The following is a 19,618-nucleotide window of genomic DNA, read 5'->3' on the forward strand; positions in this document are numbered from 1 at the left end:
CACAATCAAACAGAAATTCAGATCTAGCTCTTAAATTGGGTCATGATGTAAAAACAGTCAGTCTTCTAAGCGAGGTGTGCTTTCCTGAGGCATTTTAATTCACATCTCACTGCTCTAGAAGCCTTAGACACTGCAGTTTTCTCTCTTAGTCACATATCAGGGTTTCTTATTGTGGTCCAGTTTGCTGGTCCCATTTCCTTTCATTGACGCCACATTAATTTTTCAGATTTTTAATAGATGTCTACCAAGTTTATCATGCTATATTAAGTTGGTACAATGAGTAATTTTTTAAAAAAATTACGTTGCAATAATCATTACCATAAACAGGACCAAACAGCAAGAAATCTCAGTTTTCTTTCCCCACAGAGACTTCAGAATTTTCTTTTTTCTACCTGCTCTCTGCTTCCGAAAGACTCCTTCATTATGATAAACAAACACTTAGAAAGGACCTTGACATGGCACCTGGCAACACATTTTCAAGCAGCTCTTGCAAAATTATTGTTTAAATATGACTGTCTAAATATTATTTTTCAAAGTTACCGTTTAAACATATTCTATACTCCTTGTATGGCCCAGCTACAATGCCACCAAAGACTCTTAAAAACTGAGAGGAAACGGACTTACAAGCATTTAGTATACCATAAAGATAGTTTAGAATAAAACTTAGCAAAAACAGTTTTTTAAAAAAAAATAGCACCTCTTTGCTGGTGATCGGAATGGATAGGAAATAATTGGGTTGGTAATCTTTTCGCTTTTTTTCCCTCTTCTTTATTTGATCTTTATTGATCCGTTCATGTTCTTTACTTCTCTCCAAATTTTTTTGAGGTACATCAGTGACTAGAGAAAAAAAGTCAAACAATAATATGTCTAATGCATTTAAACAAAGATAATATAATCAGAAAAGAACAAGCGCTATGTCACAATCATCATTCACAACTGTCACTTTCAAATCTAGAGCAGGAGTTGACAAGCTCTTCTATGAAGGACCTCATAAAAAATATTTTAGGCTTTGCAGATCATATGGTCTTGGTCAAAACTACCCAAGTCTGCCACAGGCAAAACAAGTACAACTGAGTTCCAATAAAACTTTATTTACAAACCAGATAGCCACATCTGGCTCTCAAGCCATGGTGCACAAACCTCTGATCTAGAGCATAATTAACAACAATGCCACAATTCTCATGATGCTACGAAAAATTATATTTTTATCCATCCTGTATATGCATATGTACAACAAAACCACTCACAGCAGTACCACTCTAAGTCTGGTTTGTGGCCAGCGTCACACTACAAGCTGTTTGTTGCAAAAACTGAGAATGCTTTACAAACTTTCAGAGCAAATAGGCAAAGTAATATTGTCTGTCAAATCTGTTTCTATTTTGTAGGTCTTTTTCATTAACATCTTTTTTGCTAACAATTCCTGTTTTATTGTATCTTACAAAATATCTGTCAGCAACAAATTAAAAAAATTTTTTAAATGATCCTCGACCATAGATAATACTTGGCATGCAACTTTTTAAAGTCATCTTCGGAAGATATTTACAACATCCAACAATTCTAATTACAAAGCTATACCCCCCAGAAATCATTTCCAAATCAGTGTGAAATGCCATTGTCTCTTGTAAAGATTCTATCAGGGGCTTCCATGTGCATGCAAAATGACCACGAAGTGATTTTTCAGACTGTGTCTTCTTGAACAGTAGCTTGTAGAGTACCTCACAGAGACTCTGTAAGAATTCAAATATAATTATATTTTCTGAGGTATGATTTTGGAAAGGGGGAGGGAGGGAGGAAGCACCTTACCTTACATGCAATTCTAGGAGATCGGTTTCATCTTTGGGATCAACTCTAACATACCGCAGTGACCACCTGCACATAGTGCCTTGAGAAGGACTCTGAGAAAAGTCTGAGCTCCCAAGAGCACAAGGCCTGTATGCATCCAGCTAAACTCTTTATTTTGCATGTGATGAAACAGAAGAGTGGAAAAACTTCTAAAAGCTGCCCCATGTCAGAGTCAAGTCTGGGATGTCTAGCCCTTTTAACTCTCTCCTTCTGGTGTACTTTCTACTGCATCAAACTGCTTCTCCAACGCAGTTCTAGATAAGTAGTTACAACTACGTACAAAACAAAAGGACAGATGGAATTGTCCTTATTTCATTGCTCTTTGAAACAGCAATAGTAAAGAATTTTTAAATGAATGTTGCAAATAATATTCTAATGCTAACTTCTAAGAAAAATAGTAGGAAATGTTTAAAATTTAAAAACTAAGGGTTTGTGGAAATAGACATGCTTTCTTTCTAGGACTAACATGTATCTGTGAGTGAGCCCTCGAAGGAGACCTAGAAGACAGGTAAATTAAGAGCAAGGTCACCTGGGTAACAAGTCTGACTGTATCGTTATGGGTTAAGGCAAAATTACCCAGTGTGTTCATGCATTCATTTCTCTACTACATTTGTCAGCAATGTGTGTAATGATTAATATGGTTAAAATGCTGGTTTACAGAAACCACATGTTTGAAATATGAATTCTTAGCTTCTTTTATATATGTGACCTTGTCAGAACTTTATACAAAGTTTGTAGCATTCTCGACTGAATTACGAGCATTATATGAATTGCCTCATATGAGGCCACTGGGTTTTATTTTCCATGCAACTTTTTTTAATGTGGCAAATCAAATCAATATGTTGAGCTGCTTATAATTTCAGATATCTAAGCAACAGTCCTACCTTTCACCGTAATAACATGAGCTAAATGTACTAACTTTAAACAGAAGCCACAAAATATGCTAATGAAGGACCATATTTTAAATCCACTTCTAAATACATTTCTAGCCCACCTCCGTCTGCTATAATTGGCACTCAGGAAATGGAATCCAATTTTAATATAACCTGGAACCAGAGTTTCTGGGCTTGAAACCTGGCTCCTTCACTTACTAGCTATGTGATCTCAGATAAGTCACAAATACTCTCTTCACTTCAGTTTCCTCTTCTATAATTTGAGGATATTAATTATAGCTACCTCACAGGAACATTTTTAAAGACTAAGTTAATACACAAAAGCTCTTAGACTACTTCCTGGTGCAAAGTAAGTACTGTTATTAGCTAATATAATTATTAGATATTCCCTAGAGCTAAACATAATTAGGGAAATTTATATCTGTTAAGATCATTTAGGGGAACTTAAAAAGAATCTATTGTTTTTCATCATTAAAACCACTTAAATATTTTCAAAAATGAAGAGCAACCCTGAACAGTTTTTTAAAAAATTAAATATGGAGAATGTATATAACTGTCCTTTGAACTACATTATCTAAAATTTTCTTTTGTTAGGCATCATAAACTGCACAGAGTTTAAAATTATCTGATGAGAGCTGGCCAAAAAAAGGAAAGAATCCTGAGTGTATTCAGTGATGTAGTACAGTTTAATTTGCCCTTGTAAGTAATGTTTGCCTGTTTTGTTTTTTTTTTTATTTCAGTGAGTCCTGCTGATTTATGGTCCACTTGCTAAACACTGAACCCAACATCTCTTTTCTCTTGTTTGCGTATCTTCTTTGCCTTTCATTTGTAGGTTTACTTGTCTGGCCAGAGTATAAAAATCTCTTTTTTCCTTACCAAACTTTATTTCTAACTTTTAAATCATACTCTAAGTTCTAAAATACAATTTGCTATTATACTTTTTATTTAGTTCCTGCGAAAATATAATGAGCAGAATATTCAAGTAACACCAAGCTTACAATACAAACATTAAAGATCAATGACCTCAGAAGCAAAATGTAGAGAGCTCTGGCCACGTGCCACGGATCTTTCACTGGATTATTTAGAGTAACTTTATTGTTTAGCAAAAAGAACCAAAATTATTTGTTGTAGTAGAGCTTGTAAACCCTTCCCATAAATTTAATCTATTACACTTGTTAATTCTCATAATGATTTCAGGAGCCACTTTAATGTGCTCTAATGAAACTGGTCTTGTTGACAAAGGCTGTAACTCTCTCATACAGGCATCGGGTTTTTTACCTAAAGCACCACAAATGTCATTTTATTAAATTATCTAATTTCCCTAACGTTTTTTTTATTCCCTCAAAAAACTACAAGAGAATAAACTACAGGAGAAATTAACTTAATGAGGTTGTCCATCTGTTATTGTTGGGTGATTGTTTTCACTCGCTGTCAGCCAAAAGGCTGCGCGTGAACTAGATTTTTGTTTTGATATTCTTTTCCTTCTTTCCTATTACTTAAGTGGTCAAAATCTTTAAAGTAACCATTCTTCAAACTTCTTAAGTAAACAACTTAGAATATTACCTTCTATATTTCATAGAATTACTCTCTGAATCATCTTCAGAAAATTACTAACTCTTCCTAAAAAAAAATAATTCTACTGCTCTCATCTTCCACGAGGATTAAGTGATGAACTATAAAGCACTCAATGATGTACTGGAAGCATTCAATGACATTACTATAAAATACTGCTCTTAAGGGGCAATTTTTTTACATATTTAATTCAGCAAATACATTTGGACAGAAAATTTTGGTGAGGTTAAATTAATAAAATTTACAAAGGCTAGTTCTGTGCCACCCACTGTTGTAAGGACTTTAGCAAGGAGTGGAATCCTCCCAACAATTTTACGAGACAGCCACCATGATTATGCCAACATCAGAGATAATACAAGTGAGCCTAGACGCTTGCTCATAGTACACAGTAAGAAAGTATAGGAGCAAATTTTGAAACTTGACAGCCTGACTTCACAGCTCTCACTTCTAACCACCTGAGTTTAACTCTATTAGTGATCTCTTAGCAGACAGCATCAAGGAAAAAATGAGTTTACCTAGCTCTGTGTTTACTAAATCAATGAAGGTTACATCTTTAAAAGCAAGTTTCTAACCATAATTCAAAATGTTAATCGCATTTTTTCAAGCAAAGAATCAAGACCATTCATAAAATTTGAAGATTAAAGAAAGGAACAAAAAATGCTTAGAAACTTACTATCTTAACACAATCACTATTAATTTTGGTGACAAATCACATAAAGTATTACACAGTTGTAGATCAACAGCATATACAATTTCCCCTACTTTTTTTTACCTCACATTTTATATAGGAAATGTTCCCTATGACAGTTTTCAGAAATATTATTTTTATAACATGTAACTCCATTAACACGTAATCTAAAGGCACTAGTATAGCTTACTCAACTACTCTCTAATGGACATCTGGGGTTCCCCCCAATATTTTTACTACTCAAAAACACTGTGACACACATTTATGAATAAAGCTTCTCTCCACAAGTAAGACTATGTCCTTATATTGGGAATTCCATGAGTGGCTCTACCCCAGGTATGAACATTGCTGAAGATCCCAACAAACTTCTTTCTAAAAGGACTATGACAATACATTGTTAGAAGCAATGGAGATATGACATCAAAATCATTGAGCATTATTTATAAAAAATATTGCCAATCTGATATTACAATCATATTTTAATGTTCATCCTTTTATATTTATAAAGTTACATAACTTCCCATGTATTTGTTTTCTAACTGGATTTTATCTTTTACATCCTTTGCCTTGCACCAATTATTTTTTATTATTTGGGACAAATATTTGACTTAAGTCCTTTCATAATAAAATTTAGAATATGCATTACAGGCTTCCCCAATTAATTACAGAGAGGAAACAGAACACAATTTATCCTTTTTTAAAAATTAACTCAGGATAATCACTTGCTATACCAAGTACTGAGATCTAATCTTTATTTTTCTGTTAAAATACATATTTTTCTGTTAAAAAAAATTTTTTCAGGTAATGTAAGTTTAAATCAGCATTTTAAAATACTTAAGAGTTGAAGTATTTTTTAAAATACAACTTAATAGTATTAGTTAGTAAGTAAGTAACAAAATGATAATTTCCTGTATCTCTAAAATCTGTAATAATTATAAGGTAAGCATTAGAATTCTGTGTAAGTTAAAATAAAGATTGTAATAATTTCAACAGAAGAACTGATTTCCAGTTTTGAGAAGAGACTATTTACTAGAATTTTTTTTAACCTTTTTTACTAGACCCTTCCTAAATAAGTATCTTTCTTAAGTCTAGGAAAGACATGTGACCCCCCCTAAAAAAAAAACCCTGACTATTTTATTTTGAACCTTGACCTAAGTGTGGTTTCATAGGTAAGGACTGTGATTCTCAAAAGAGAGCAAAATCCATCAAACTGAAGGTCTCCACAAACCTGCACTCTCTGTGGGAAGCACCCTAAGCCCTTCCTATCAGCAGCAGAACAACTCTCCTCTGCAGGCTGCCACTCAGCTTTCAGAGGCAGGGCCCACAGCAACCTCCAACATCTTCTGGATGGTTTACTGGGTTCTAACCAACTGACTAACAATGCTTCCCCTTGTGAGCAGGTCCAGCTGAACAACTCACTAATGTTGGATTCTCTCCCAGAAAACACCCAACCTATAGACCCAAAGGTGTGGCTCAGTTTGTACTGCTTCAACATTTCTAAAAGATTTCTTTTTACATACATTCAGATATTTTATTTCTTATTTATTTATTTATATCCTAATACATTTCATTCTAATATATTTTCCATCAAATTCTAACATAATATTCTAATACATATTCCAACATTTAATTCTAGTATATGGTCTCTTCTCAAAAACAAAACTAACCGAAAAATGTCAAGACCCATTTCCACCAACCAGACCACATGACACCTAATCATGACACTGCACTCACTAGTTGACAATTGAGACACTCTGAGCCAAACGTTTAAGGAGTTTTCTTACTGGCAAGGATTCCCCTTCCCACCATGTTCTTGTCAGCACTACTTCCCTTATTGCTCTGCCAGAGTTTCTATCAGCAAGAATTTCTTGGCAGTTAACTCACAATTTCCACCCACCAAAGGAAACGGAAAGAACTAAAGGCAATAACCAGCTCCTTGAGAATGTCAAGGTTGCTGTCTACCACAGAACCATTCGATTGATTTAATTTCCATGTTACTCAATGGAGGAGAAAGCCATGTTAAGTGCATTCAAGCCACAATTGGATGATCCTATGCCTTAGACAGATAGATATTACCATATCTATCTTAAGGTTTAACAGTTGACAACAAAGATCCAGTTTTTGCACATCTTCTATAAAAATCTTACGTCGCAAAAACTAGTACATAGTTTCTGATTTGCAAAGGATTTAACTTTTGTTGGCCCAGATAACTAAGGGATCAGTTTCACAGGTTTTACAAGCAGCACTTGTACTACTTACACACATTGCCTCTTCTGATCTGTACGGCAACACTACAAGGTAAGCAGGAGGGGATGGTCTACATTTCACAGTCGGAGAAGCCCAGCTCACACGGTTAAGTGTCCCAGGTCCCACGAGTAGAAAATGAAATAGTCAAAACTTAAAATACAAGTTTTCTATTTCTCTCATCCTACCAAACTAGTCACTTGGAGCTTGGAATCTGAAATCGATCTTTCCACAAAAGTAATATACACAATGGTTTGGAGTCTAGATTAACACACAAAGACTTTAGTTCCAAAGTCTGAACTATCAAAAAGCAGTATAGTACTATATAGCTAAAAAATGGACTTCTGTGGACTGACCTGAGCCCCAAACCTACATGGATAAAAGCATTTCTTTAGTAAGAAATAAACCACATACTACAGAGAAAAGATCCCTATTCATATGAAGGATTGGCCTAACATCCCAAAGGCCTTCCTCTGAAAAAGCAGCTGTACCTTTCAGAGCAGGAATGGACTGCAGAACCACAGACAACACCCCTCTCCTTCTTTCTGGCCCCAGTGGTCACTGTTTCTCCTCTCCAGTAGAGATACAAGGACACAGTAACTAAGAAAATACTTTCTCTTGGCATTCTGGTGGTATCTCACTCTCATCCATAGTAGAAGCCATTTGTTCATCTATATTGGATACGGGTAGGATATGTGTAAGTCAGAAGCACCTATCGCTGGAACTGTGAGCAAGCTTCATCTCTCATTCCAGTCCAACTTAAGATCACTCCCATGGGAGTGATCCAGAGACTGGGACAGTGACCAGAGGGAAGAAGTGTGGATGGGCAATGCCCACTACAGGCACGTAGGCATTAGTATCCAGAATTTTTAATTATTTTGTATCCAAATTAGGGACAGTAATGAAATCATAAAGAAGTGATTACACTTTAAGGTATACGCATTTTATTTGCTAAAAAGTAAGGAATTAAGAGGAAAGCATAATTCAATCCTCACTATTCTTGCCTCTCATAACTAAAAGGTGTCTTCTATTTGAAAAGTATGCTAATCTTGAAATGAAGGTTTCTCTAATGCCTCTGAAACTCACAAAAGCTGTTTTTGTCTACGGGCCAGCTGCCAAAGAAAAGATGGGATACCCCTGCCCTGACTCAGCAAACACCTCTTCTTTCCTTTTCTCCCTGGATTATGGACTGGGGAAAACTGATTAAAAAGATACCTAGAGAGTGAGTACATTTTAAGCATCTCTCTCCTTACATCTCCCCAAAATATAAATCAAGTTTGCTGTATTGCAAGACAGTGTGATAGAAAGCAGTGTTTCCTGAGACCAGCTGAGTATCAAAATCACCTGGGATGTTTAAAAAAAGAAAAAAAGATTCCCTGGACTGACACAAAGGTAGGAAAGGGTACTCTGTACTTTTGTATCACTCCACAGAAAGTTCTGATGATCAGTTAAGCTCAAGGACAGCAGGTGCAGAGAAAAGAACCCTGGGCAGTTCATACCTATCCACCAAGCCTCTACTCTTGCCAAACCTCTAGGAAACCTTCCAGGACACCCTCTACCCCACATCCAGGATAGATGCCTCAGCCCACACATCCCCGCCCCATGGACTCCCACAGCATCCTCTACAGCACTCCTTTTATGGGATTACAGCTGTTAATGTACTGACTCCTCAAGTGAAGCTGTGAGTTTCTTGACAGTCATGTGTTTCAATACTGTCCTGTGTCTCAGTTGTCCCAACATCTGGCACCAGTACCTGGCATTTGTCAGGCATCCAATAAATGTTCATCAAAGAGACAACTAACAAATCAGAAACCACGAATTCTATAACTAGCTCTTTTCAACAGTGTGAAATTACTGAGTTTACTTGAGTTCTCTGAGTCTTATTTGCTCTTCTCAAAAATGAAGAGACAGAACAAGATAATTTCTCATGGCGCCTCCAGTTACAGAACCCCACTCAAGATAAAACTGTATCAAATGATAGCAAACTTCTATGTAAGGGCGCAAACAGTGAGTGGCACAGTCAATAAATATTTGTGGAAGACACTGTCGCTTTTCCTTATTTTCCTATTCATAAGTAACCTGGATAACAGGCAAGTCTGTCACATTTTCAGGGGAAGCAGCCCCAGGTAGCATGTACAGTATTGTTTTCACAATGACAAGAAATTCAGATTTAGGTATTTATGTAGTTCCAGTAGTATTTCAATCAAGTAAGCACTGGTTCTGTGAAGTTTGTGGATGCAGCTCTCAAGCACTGGCTCGATCTAATAAACACTTAACTGATTAGAAGTTTAACTGTTTTCAACACTGGTCTGTTAAGCTCCCTGAGAGCAGGGATAACATCTCTCTTGCTCACTGGTGACCCTCCCAATGCCTAGCAGAGAGCCTGGCTCACATCAAATGGCCAGTAAACATCTGTTAGATGAATGCGTACCGCTGAAGTTAGCAGTGGTTCCAGAATAACTAAGGTGGTTATAAACCATGGAATGTTCTGGCCCCTTATTTTCTGAAGTACTTACAAACTACAGAATGATCTGGCCCAAAACTTGAGACATGTCTTAATAATATCTGTGACAGTTTTGACAACAGATTATCAATAGACAATTATTAATGAACAACCCAAAATTAAAAACATGACAAGTACTTAAGGTGAACTAATATATTAAGAAAAAAATATATATATATATACATATCACTAAATTTACTATTTATTGCTTCCAAACAAATATTTATTTAATAAAGTACTTACTTCCAAAATCATCTTTAATATCTACAGTAGCAAATGGCAAATCTACCAGAGAATCCACAGTGTTGGCTTCCAATTCTTCTGATGGCTCCTTTTTTTTTGACACATTTTCACCCTCACTGGAATTTATTCCTCCTTTAACATCACAAAAAGAAAAGTATATTATTAATTTTTAACTCCTACCCTACACTAAAACAACTCAACTGAATTCAATATAAATTAACATTTGTTAAGAAATAGTAAAACTGGTATTCAAGTGTACTATACAACTATTTATATAAATATTATTTATAGAATATTCTACATTTTTATAAATGCATTTTTATGTTAAACAGCTTTAACAATCTTTTGAAGCACAGTACTCAACTCAGGGTTAGATGAAGACTGTGTTAATCAATTATCCTCAAGGTGTCTTATGGCTGTATTTTCCTAATTCTAAAACTACGTTTTTGGGTTTTTTTCACATACCTTCTGAACAAGCCAACAAGGTTTTGAGTTTTTTTCATGTTTATTTTTAACAACATCACTTATGCATCCTCATCTGTACAAGTTCTGACTTTTTTTTCTTCATTAAAGACTTCAAATTTCTTTCTCTCCATTATTACATTAACGTTGGAAATTCAGTTAAAAATACATGGCTTAAAATATACTTTTCTGGAAATTCAATGGTTAAAAACCAAAAAGATCTTAATTTCCCTGACATCTTTCCCATGGACATGTACTAACATAAAAGCCACATTTGGTCCTTGTTCTATTTTGCTTTCTTGTTATGGGTAGAACAATCATATGCCTTGTGAGGAGGTTAAGGGGAAAAGTGTGTGTTTAAACTGAAAAAGTTAATTGCTAAATTTATTAGTAGCTGATCTCCCCAGTACAATTACTCTCCATGCTTTTACTGACAGACACAAATGTTGTTTGAACTAGGACTGAATAAAATCCTAGTATACTTATATAATTTCTACTCTATATATTTCCTAAGGGTTAATTTACACTAAAGATATTAATGAAGTCATTTATTTCATTCTGTTGTAATCCTCTAATTTCATACATAAAACCCAAAAAACATATTCCATTAAGAATATGGTTTACACTATTCACAATAGCCAAGATATGGAAGCAACCTAAAAGTCCATCAGCAGATGACTGGATAAAGAAGATGGGGGGGTATATGATGGAATACTACTCAGCCATAAAGAACAATGAAATAATGCCATTTGCAGCAACATGGATGGACCTGGAGATTGTCATACTAAGTGAAGCAAGCCAGGAAGAGAAAGAAAAATATCATATGATATCACTTATATGTGGAATACAAAAAAATGACACAAATGAACTTATTTACAAAGCAGAAACAGACTCACAGATGTAGAAAACAAACTTGTGGATATCAGAAGGGAAAGGGTAGGGTGAAGGGATAAATCAGGAGCTCAGGATTGGCAGATACTAACTACTATATATAAAATAGATAAAGAGCAAGGTCCTATTGTATAGCACAGGGAACTATATTCCATACCTTGTAATAGCCTATAATGAAAAGGTATATATATATATCTCCTATATATATATATGTATATCACTGCTGTACACTAGAAATTAACACAGGGTAAACCAATTATAGTTTAATTAAAAAAAACTTTTTAAAGAATATGGCTTACAACACACAACATAATAAATATCATAATAGGTCACAGTTAACATACATATCCAAAAAACTAAATTTTTATTGCAATTTGAGTGATCTTTACTATTGTTTACACACACCCACTCCCAACACACCTATTTAAAAGCAAAAAATTACAAAACCTTTTTGTTAATTGGTTTTTGTCTATCAATTAGTCATGTTCAATACCAAAACTAAAAAAAAAATTAATAGTACATTCTTAATAATATTACTATTTATAGTACAGTTCAAACTTTATTAAGTATGAGTGCCTGGCACCAGGTTTTCAATAAATGCTAGTTTACTATGAGTCTAATCATAAACTCACAACTATTTGAAATATGTGAGAATAAGTAAATGATTCCTTTCTATTTTCATGCTTGCACTGGAAAACACAAATGCAGCTAATATTTAAACAAAAGTTTTAATAGATCAATACATATCTCATCTCTTTGGGTACATGCAACTACACAGAAAAAATCATCACTGACCATGTAGTTTATACTTGAAAGCCAGCAACAAAGATTATTTGTGCAATTATATGTGAGCAAAGCTGAATGAAAATCAGAACAAAATGAAATAAACCCAACTTTTGTTTTTTTCTCTATTTTGTTCTTAATCTAAGGACTCAGTAATAAGTTCTAAGTATCTAATGTACAGCATGGTGACTAGCAGTCATAATATTGAATTGCATACTTGAAATTTGTTGAGAGAAGATCTTAAGCATTCTCACTATGTAAGGTAATGGATGTGTTAATTAACTTGATTGTCGTAATTATCTTACAATGTATACTTATATCAAATCATCATGCTATACACTTTAAATGCAATTTTGTCAACTGTACCTCAATAAAGCTGGCGGAGGGAGAAATAAGTGATATGAAATTGGCCCCTTTAACAGTGGTATCTCAATACCAGCTCCGAAGTCCACATGCTACTTGGAACACACATACTGGGTTCTTAGCAATATGTGCAATGGGGAGGGAAGGCTAACTTGTGTGCTCTAATAACACATTTCAAAGCCAAGAGGAAGAATGAAATAACATGACGAATTAAATTTAGTCATTTTTTTAAATGAAAAATGTTCTTAAAATAATTTAATGTTTAGTTTCCCTTGAGCTCAATTATCAACAACAGAGAGCAAGTGGGCAACTCATGTGAACTTTTTAGGACCCAGTAGTTATCTCATCTATTAGATGACAAGACTGTCTACTTAAAACATCTGAATAGTAGAAATGGGAAAAACACAAATATATTTTGAGCATAGCTATAACAGCTTTAGAAATAGTTTATATCCTTTGGCTAATTAACCACTATTACTTTTACAAGAAAACAACTAATGCACACATTTAAAATATACTATAAAACCATATATGAAATATATGCTAATATTCAAACATATGTGCGCTTAAGCAAATGACTTCATCAAAGACCAAAAGAGGAAAAGAAATGGATAGTTTGCCCTTTGTCACACAAAATGCAAGTCTCCTATCTGTACTATAAAGTACAACTTTATTAAGTAAGATTCTCTTCTGTTCACGCCTACTACGTACAAGTAGGCATATTCCCCAAGAACCAGTGCAAAGGGTCAGTCCCATCCACACCAGACCTGGCTTAGCTTCTAACAATAGAAACATCTCACATCTGGAGAAATGTTGAGAGATGTGTGAACGTCAAGTCACCTGGCCTCCATGCTTTGGTTTCCTCATCATAAAAAAAAAAAAAAAAAAGAGAGAGAACAAAAGTGCAATCCAAATTAGTAGAGAGAAATGGACAAAATAAGTTAATAATATCTGAAAAGGAGTGTAAGACAGTAAACTCCACAAACGTCTTAAAGGTCCGCTATCAGCACCCTCAACTGCAAGGCCACACACTAAAGCAAGGAACTGGGGTGTGAATCCTTCCTCTTTGACAATGACAATCTCCCGTATGGACCCCTTTATAAATGAGTCTTAAAACCGCCAGCCCTGCAGCCTTCATTATTTCATTCCCCTAACAACTGTAAACATATTTACACCAGTTAACGGCTATTGTTTAACATTTCAACATTCTCAGGCTTTTGATCTCTTTCTATTCGTTTACACTAGAAAAATCGCACAGAAGAGCACTTTTTCTCTAATTTGTGGGCCCTTTCACCGAAAGCCCAACCCCTGGCTCGCTCTACGCATAAAGTTCAGTTCACAGTAAATGCTCACCTAAGCTGGAGATTAATTATGGGCCCTACGACAGATTTGGCGCCAGTTTAAAGAGGTCATTTCTACACCTAGAACAAAGTTCTATGAGGAAACCTGAAGTGGTGGTTCAGGACTTTGTGATGAACTCTAAAAATGGAGCTTGTTCTAGGTCTTCCTGACCACAAAAACACCGTCGGCGCGTGTGTGTTGTCATGAACTTTCTAAAAGTTCCTAAGATCAGAAAAAGAAAGAAAAGTGAAACTTGGGGGGGGGGGGGGAGTCACACCCCAGGCCTCCCGTCGCAACAACTAAAACGCTTGGTTACAAGCAGCGCTGATCACACCAGGGTTCCCGCTTTGAGCCGGGAGAGGAGACCCGGAGCAGAGCGGGCGTGGGGGCGCGCTCCTCGCGCCGAGGGCGCGGGCGGGGCGGAGAGGCCCGGCCCTCCCAGAGGCCGAGCGGGGCCCACGCCCCCGGGCTCCGGTCGCCCCACCCGGCCCGCAAGGCCGCCCGGGCTCACCGGCTCCGGGACGCTCCATAGCGGCGGCGCTGGCGGGCGGCGGGTCCCTGCAGGCGGCAGCGGCGGCGGCCGGGAGCTGCGGCCCGGGGCTGGGCGCGAGGCGGGCGCGGAGGCGGAGGCCGGGGCGGAGCTGGGGCCCGGCAGGCGGCGCGCGGGGGCGGGGTGGGGGACGGCGGCCGGGGCGGGCGGCGGGGGCTCGGGCCGCGGAGAGCGGGCCTGCGGAGGCGCCGAGCCCCCAGAGCCGCAGGCCCCGCAGGAGCTGCATGCCCCGGCCGGGCTCCCGGAGCGAGCGGAAGAGGCCGACCCGATGCGCCGGTGGTACCCGGATTGCGGCGAGCGAGGCGGGCCGCGCGTGGGCAGGGCGGGGGAAGGGGAGCCGTGACCCCTGCGCCGGGGAGAAATGGGGGCTCCTCTCTGCGCCGCGCTGCTCCGCCCCCACCTCCGCCTGCGCCTCGGCTCCCGGGCGGGGCCCCCCTGCCCCCTGGGCAAGACTCGGCTCTTGCCAGTGGGGCGGCCTTTCCCGTCCCGCGCTTGGAGGGGTGAGAGTAGGTCCCGGCTGAAAGCCTTCCCTGACTGGGGTCTCCTGAGGATACATGTGTTTAGTTTTGCAAAGAGCTTTCAAAACACAGAGTTCTGATTACAAAATATTTGGAAACGGCAAAATGTACAGGAATGAGATCTTGTGCATCTGTATAATTATTTACCTTGCTTTAAAGGGAAAAAAAGCCAAATTGTGGCAATGTCTCAAATTATTTAACAATGGTTTTATGCCTAGAGATTAAAGTTGCTGCTGGTGTTAGCACATTAAAGCAGGGATCTGAGTGAAATGGGAGAAAAAACAATTTAGTTAATTAAAAAAAAAAAACCTTTGACCTTGAATCAGAATTCTACTGGAGTTTTCTTTTAAGTGCAAAAAACTATACAGTAAGTAAATTAGGTGCACCTCTCAACAAATTAATGTGGCATATTTTGCGAATGATAACACTTGCCTTATCTTGAGTGCATCCTAGAATGGAGATGGAAGGGAAACCAACCAGGACCCCTTGAGGCCCTCCTGGGTACAAATCCTTTCCAAGTTCCCCGTTTCTTGTTTGTAAGAAAAAGGCTTCAACCTCCTAGACCTTCCCTGAGTACCAAAGGTAAGGTTCAAACAGTTGCTTTCTGGTTTGTAAGGGAATGCAGAAATGAAGGAGAAGCAAAGAAGAAACGATAGTGCAGCAATTAAGGCAGGATCGTGTTTCCCCTCAAGGAATATACATAACAATAGCAAGTTCTTCTGCAGGAATTAAGGCCCCCACCCAGATGGAAGATGATAACTTAAGGCTGAGCACAAGATTCCTGGAACACCGCCCTGTTACCTCACCACCAACCAGTCAGAAGAAAGTTACCTGTCAGCAGCCCTCATCCTAAAATTTGCCTATGCAACCTCTCCCTGAAAACTATCAAGGAATTTCTGTTTGGCCATACTGTGCTTTGGGCACATGAACTTGTATTCAGTAATAGAAGCAAGGACTTAGGCACAACCACAACAGTTGGCATAAAGACCGTGCGCGAGAATCATAAATGTTGTAACTCTGGTTAAATAATAGCAAGTTGAGAATTTGGTTTGCACACTCAGAGCAATTATGGGCTGATTAGAGAGGGACAAAGGTTCCCCTACATCTACTCCTTTCTGATGTTGTGCAGGTGAATAAGACAAGTCTTTTTCTTAAGGAGCTGGTCACCTAATAGCAGAAAAGGAAAAATGAGTAACTGTAACAAGTAATAAAGCAAAAGCTGCGAAAAAGGAATCCACCATCAACACTGAAGGGAATCAAAATATGCCACTTTAGCATTAAGGTTATTTTGAGCAGGAGGTAATTGAGAAACAGCAAACACTGGAAGAACTCTCTGCCCTCCCCCTTTCTGCTTAAAAGCTGGTCATAAATTTTACTTTGTGAAGGTGACATAAATTTCCACTTGTAAAGGTTTTTCCTTCCCTTGTACAAGAACAAGAGAATAGCTCTTCTCTGCATAATAACCCTTACTACACAGCCCTTTTTTACCGTTCTTTTCCTAGTCACCACTGTAAGGCAGAGTCTGTTTTAAAGTATTTGTTTTCCCAAGTGAATAGAGGTTATTCCATGAATAATTGTTGAATGAATGAATAAAATGTTATAGCCATCAGATCTGTACTCATATCTGTTTAAAAAAAGAAAGCAACACACCCAGATAAATTTCAAAAAAGAAAACAAGGTCATGGGTAATCTTAACGTCCTAAAGCTTAAAAATTAACCAAAATTAACGTGTAAATCTTGATAGTTAAATGGCCTATTTGCTCATACCAGAACTCCAACCCCTAGTGAAATCCCTCCAAAATACATCTAGGGTTCTACACCGGATCTGACATCACTAATGAATCTTCCAGGCTGCCGCCCTTATCCACCCCCTTATCTCACTGAACTTCACCGATCCCATCTCCTTTCCAGGAAGTCCTCTGTCCTCACCAGACATCAGCTGACTGGTGGTCACTTGGTCATAGCAGATCCTCTCAGTCCTCGGGGTGACAATCTCTTGCAAATGAATAGACCAATTCATTCCCATAAATTACACTGCTTCGTGGATAGTGCACAGTGAGTGATGCCACAGAAGATTATTTGGACCTCTGAGAGTTACAGAATTCATTGAGATAGCATGTTCCTTTTCCTAAAAACAAAATAAAGCCCAAAATGGAGTCGCTTATGCCAAGCCCCATGTCACCAAACAGAGACTTAGCTTTATTATAGTTTCTACTCTCCTAGAAATGGAATCTTAAACCAGTCAATTAGGAATCAGTTGATCAGCACGTTAGTTAATCTGCTTGATAGGCCCCTGTCATCCCCTAAAGGAAAGTAACCTTGCAATAACCAACCTGATTTTTTGTCTAGTCTTAACTTCCGTTCCCACTCTCTTCTACCTATAAAAGTCTCATTTTGTACAACTCAGAGCTCCTTTCTGTCTGCTAGATTGGATGTTGCCATAATCGAATTGAAAAACATTTGTTGCTCTTTTCATCCTGATCCCAGGAGGTCCTCCCCATCAGCTACAGCTGCAAATGGTCATCAAGGAGAATGAAGTCATGCAGTTCTATATGACACAGTCAAATACCAGTAGACAATCTACTGAGAACTTTGGTAACCCAAGGCAATGACATTTCATTTTGTTGGAGAGGAATGTGTGTTTAACAATAAAACATGTATGCTTTTCAATTAATGTTTGAATATAATATTTATTTAAGAAATCACTGTTTATACATTAAAAAATAATAAAGGGGCAAAGAGAGGCCATGTTTACTACATTAAAAAAAAGAGAAAGAGAGAAATCACTGCACCTATTTCATAGTAAATTTATTTCAGTAGCCACAGTTAAAGGGTTTGATAATACTAAGTCTCAGGATGAATATTTTAAATTGTCTTAAATATTTCTGACTTCAAATTTCAAATTTCTAATTTATGTAACTTGCTATACATGGTTTTTAAATTCAGAATAATTCACTTAAAATTATCTATAATACATCAACCAGAAGTCTATCCCTTTAGATACAGATATACCTGCACACACACCATGACAGTGTTTTTTAATAAAAATAGAAGCATGTTGCATACAACTTTGTAGTCTGCTTTTTCCCTTGTAACATATCATGACTAATTTCTCATGTCATTAAATATTATAATATTATTATAGCTGCATATTAAATCTTCATGTAAATGTATCACAATGTGTTTGGTCAATCTCCTGTTGGTTGTCACTGTTCAGTCTCTGAAATACATCTCAGTCTTTCATTATTAAAAAATAACTCTATGATAAGTACTTTTGTCTATAAATCTTTGCATTTTTCTTATTTCCTTAAATTAAAATCCCAGAAAGAGGACTGATAAGCAAGATTATGAATCATTGTAAGTCTTTTGAAATATATTGTCAAATTACCACCAATTTAGATGCTTATAAGCAGTTTTTGAAATTCTATCATTGTAAGTTCTTCCCTCATTTGAAAGGTATAAATTCTTCAGTCTAACGCTCTCCCAACTGAGCTATTTCGGCAACCCATTGGAAGATATAAATTCTTATTATTTTAACTTGAATTTCTTTCATTATTAATGAATCTAGTTGTTGCTGCATGTGTATAAAGCCATTTACATGTTTCTTTATAAAAAAAAACTCTTGCTTATTTTTATTCTAGGTTGTTTACCTTTTTCTACCACTTCACAAAACCTCTCTATTTATCAATGATTTTAAAACCGTTGTCATATATATTGCAAACATTTTTTTTTAATTTTTTGGGGGGTGAAAACATTTTCTGAAATCATGTCATGTAGGAAATTATCTTGATACAATGTGGCCTTCAGGTCCACTATCAGGCAAGCTATCACAGAGGTCACGGAACAAAAACATTCTCAGACCATAAATGTTTGTGTTAGGGAGTTTATCCAATCAATGTAAAACACACAGTGAGAAACAAGGAGAAAGAAAAGGGGTACATTAATATACTTAGGATTGGATGCAGTTGGGGTGAATGGGCCACACTACCTGAATCCTGGAGTATGCAGTACTCATGCATCTCTCTCTGCTGCTCCATCAGCTTCCTCTGCTTATGATGTGGTTATGAGAACCAGAATTGACGTTCAAGCAATCTGTAGAATGTTCCCTAAGCCACTGACACACCTACTCTATTGGAAAGATACAGAAACAAGTATTCCTGGCCACAGGTGCCTCGTTTACATCTAATGCCTCATGATTATTAGATTCCTCTCAGACCTTCCATTCCTTTTAACACGCATCTACATTTAACATAGACATGCTTCACTTACTAACCACTGATCTGTACATAATACATCTTAGTCCATTCATTTCATCTTTTCTTCTATAACAAAAGAAAAAATTATAACAGTTTTCTTTTCTTCTGTAACAGATCTGAATATTTCTCAAACAATACCACAAGTACATATTATAAATCTCTAACACAGTTCTTTGACTGGTTAATCTGCTGCCGTTTTACCAAACCTTCATAACTCACCTTGGAATTCAACTTGGCATGAGAAAACCTCCGGAAAGTCTGACCTTAACTTCTGAGTTTCATTTAATTCTCCTGGTAGTGAATGGCTCTGATTCTGACTGTTTCCAAGGTAACAATAAAAGGAAAAGGTTGTTTACCTGTCTAGATTTTCCCCTCAGTTCTAAGATTTGTACTTTTCCCACCCACTTAGCTCCTTATTAAAACTCCCTCAATGTATCTTTTTATTCCCTCTTGTTTTTCTTAATTTCTT

General features: G+C 37.2%; 1 protein-coding gene across 3 annotated transcripts in view; it reads right to left on the reverse strand.

Moving 5' to 3' along the window:
* The window catches only part of AKAP7 (A-kinase anchoring protein 7), a 105,179-nt gene extending 90,749 nt beyond the window's left edge, over window positions 1-14,430 (reverse strand). For all 3 annotated transcript variants that reach the window (XM_031455882.2, XM_064486699.1, XM_064486698.1), the window contains exons 1-3: window positions 14,337-14,430; window positions 9,986-10,117; window positions 698-837 (exon numbers count right to left, since the gene is read on the reverse strand). In XM_031455882.2, the coding sequence (XP_031311742.2) occupies window positions 698-837; window positions 9,986-10,117; window positions 14,337-14,355 (291 nt within the window). In that variant the 5' untranslated portion in view covers window positions 14,356-14,430. The remainder of the gene's footprint in view (window positions 1-697; window positions 838-9,985; window positions 10,118-14,336) is intronic.
* Between the last annotated feature and the right edge of the window lie 5,188 nt (window positions 14,431-19,618).

The sequence above is a fragment of the Camelus dromedarius genome, chromosome 6 (assembly GCF_036321535.1).
Source record: "Camelus dromedarius isolate mCamDro1 chromosome 6, mCamDro1.pat, whole genome shotgun sequence".
NCBI classification, from domain to species: Eukaryota; Metazoa; Chordata; class Mammalia; order Artiodactyla; family Camelidae; genus Camelus; species Camelus dromedarius.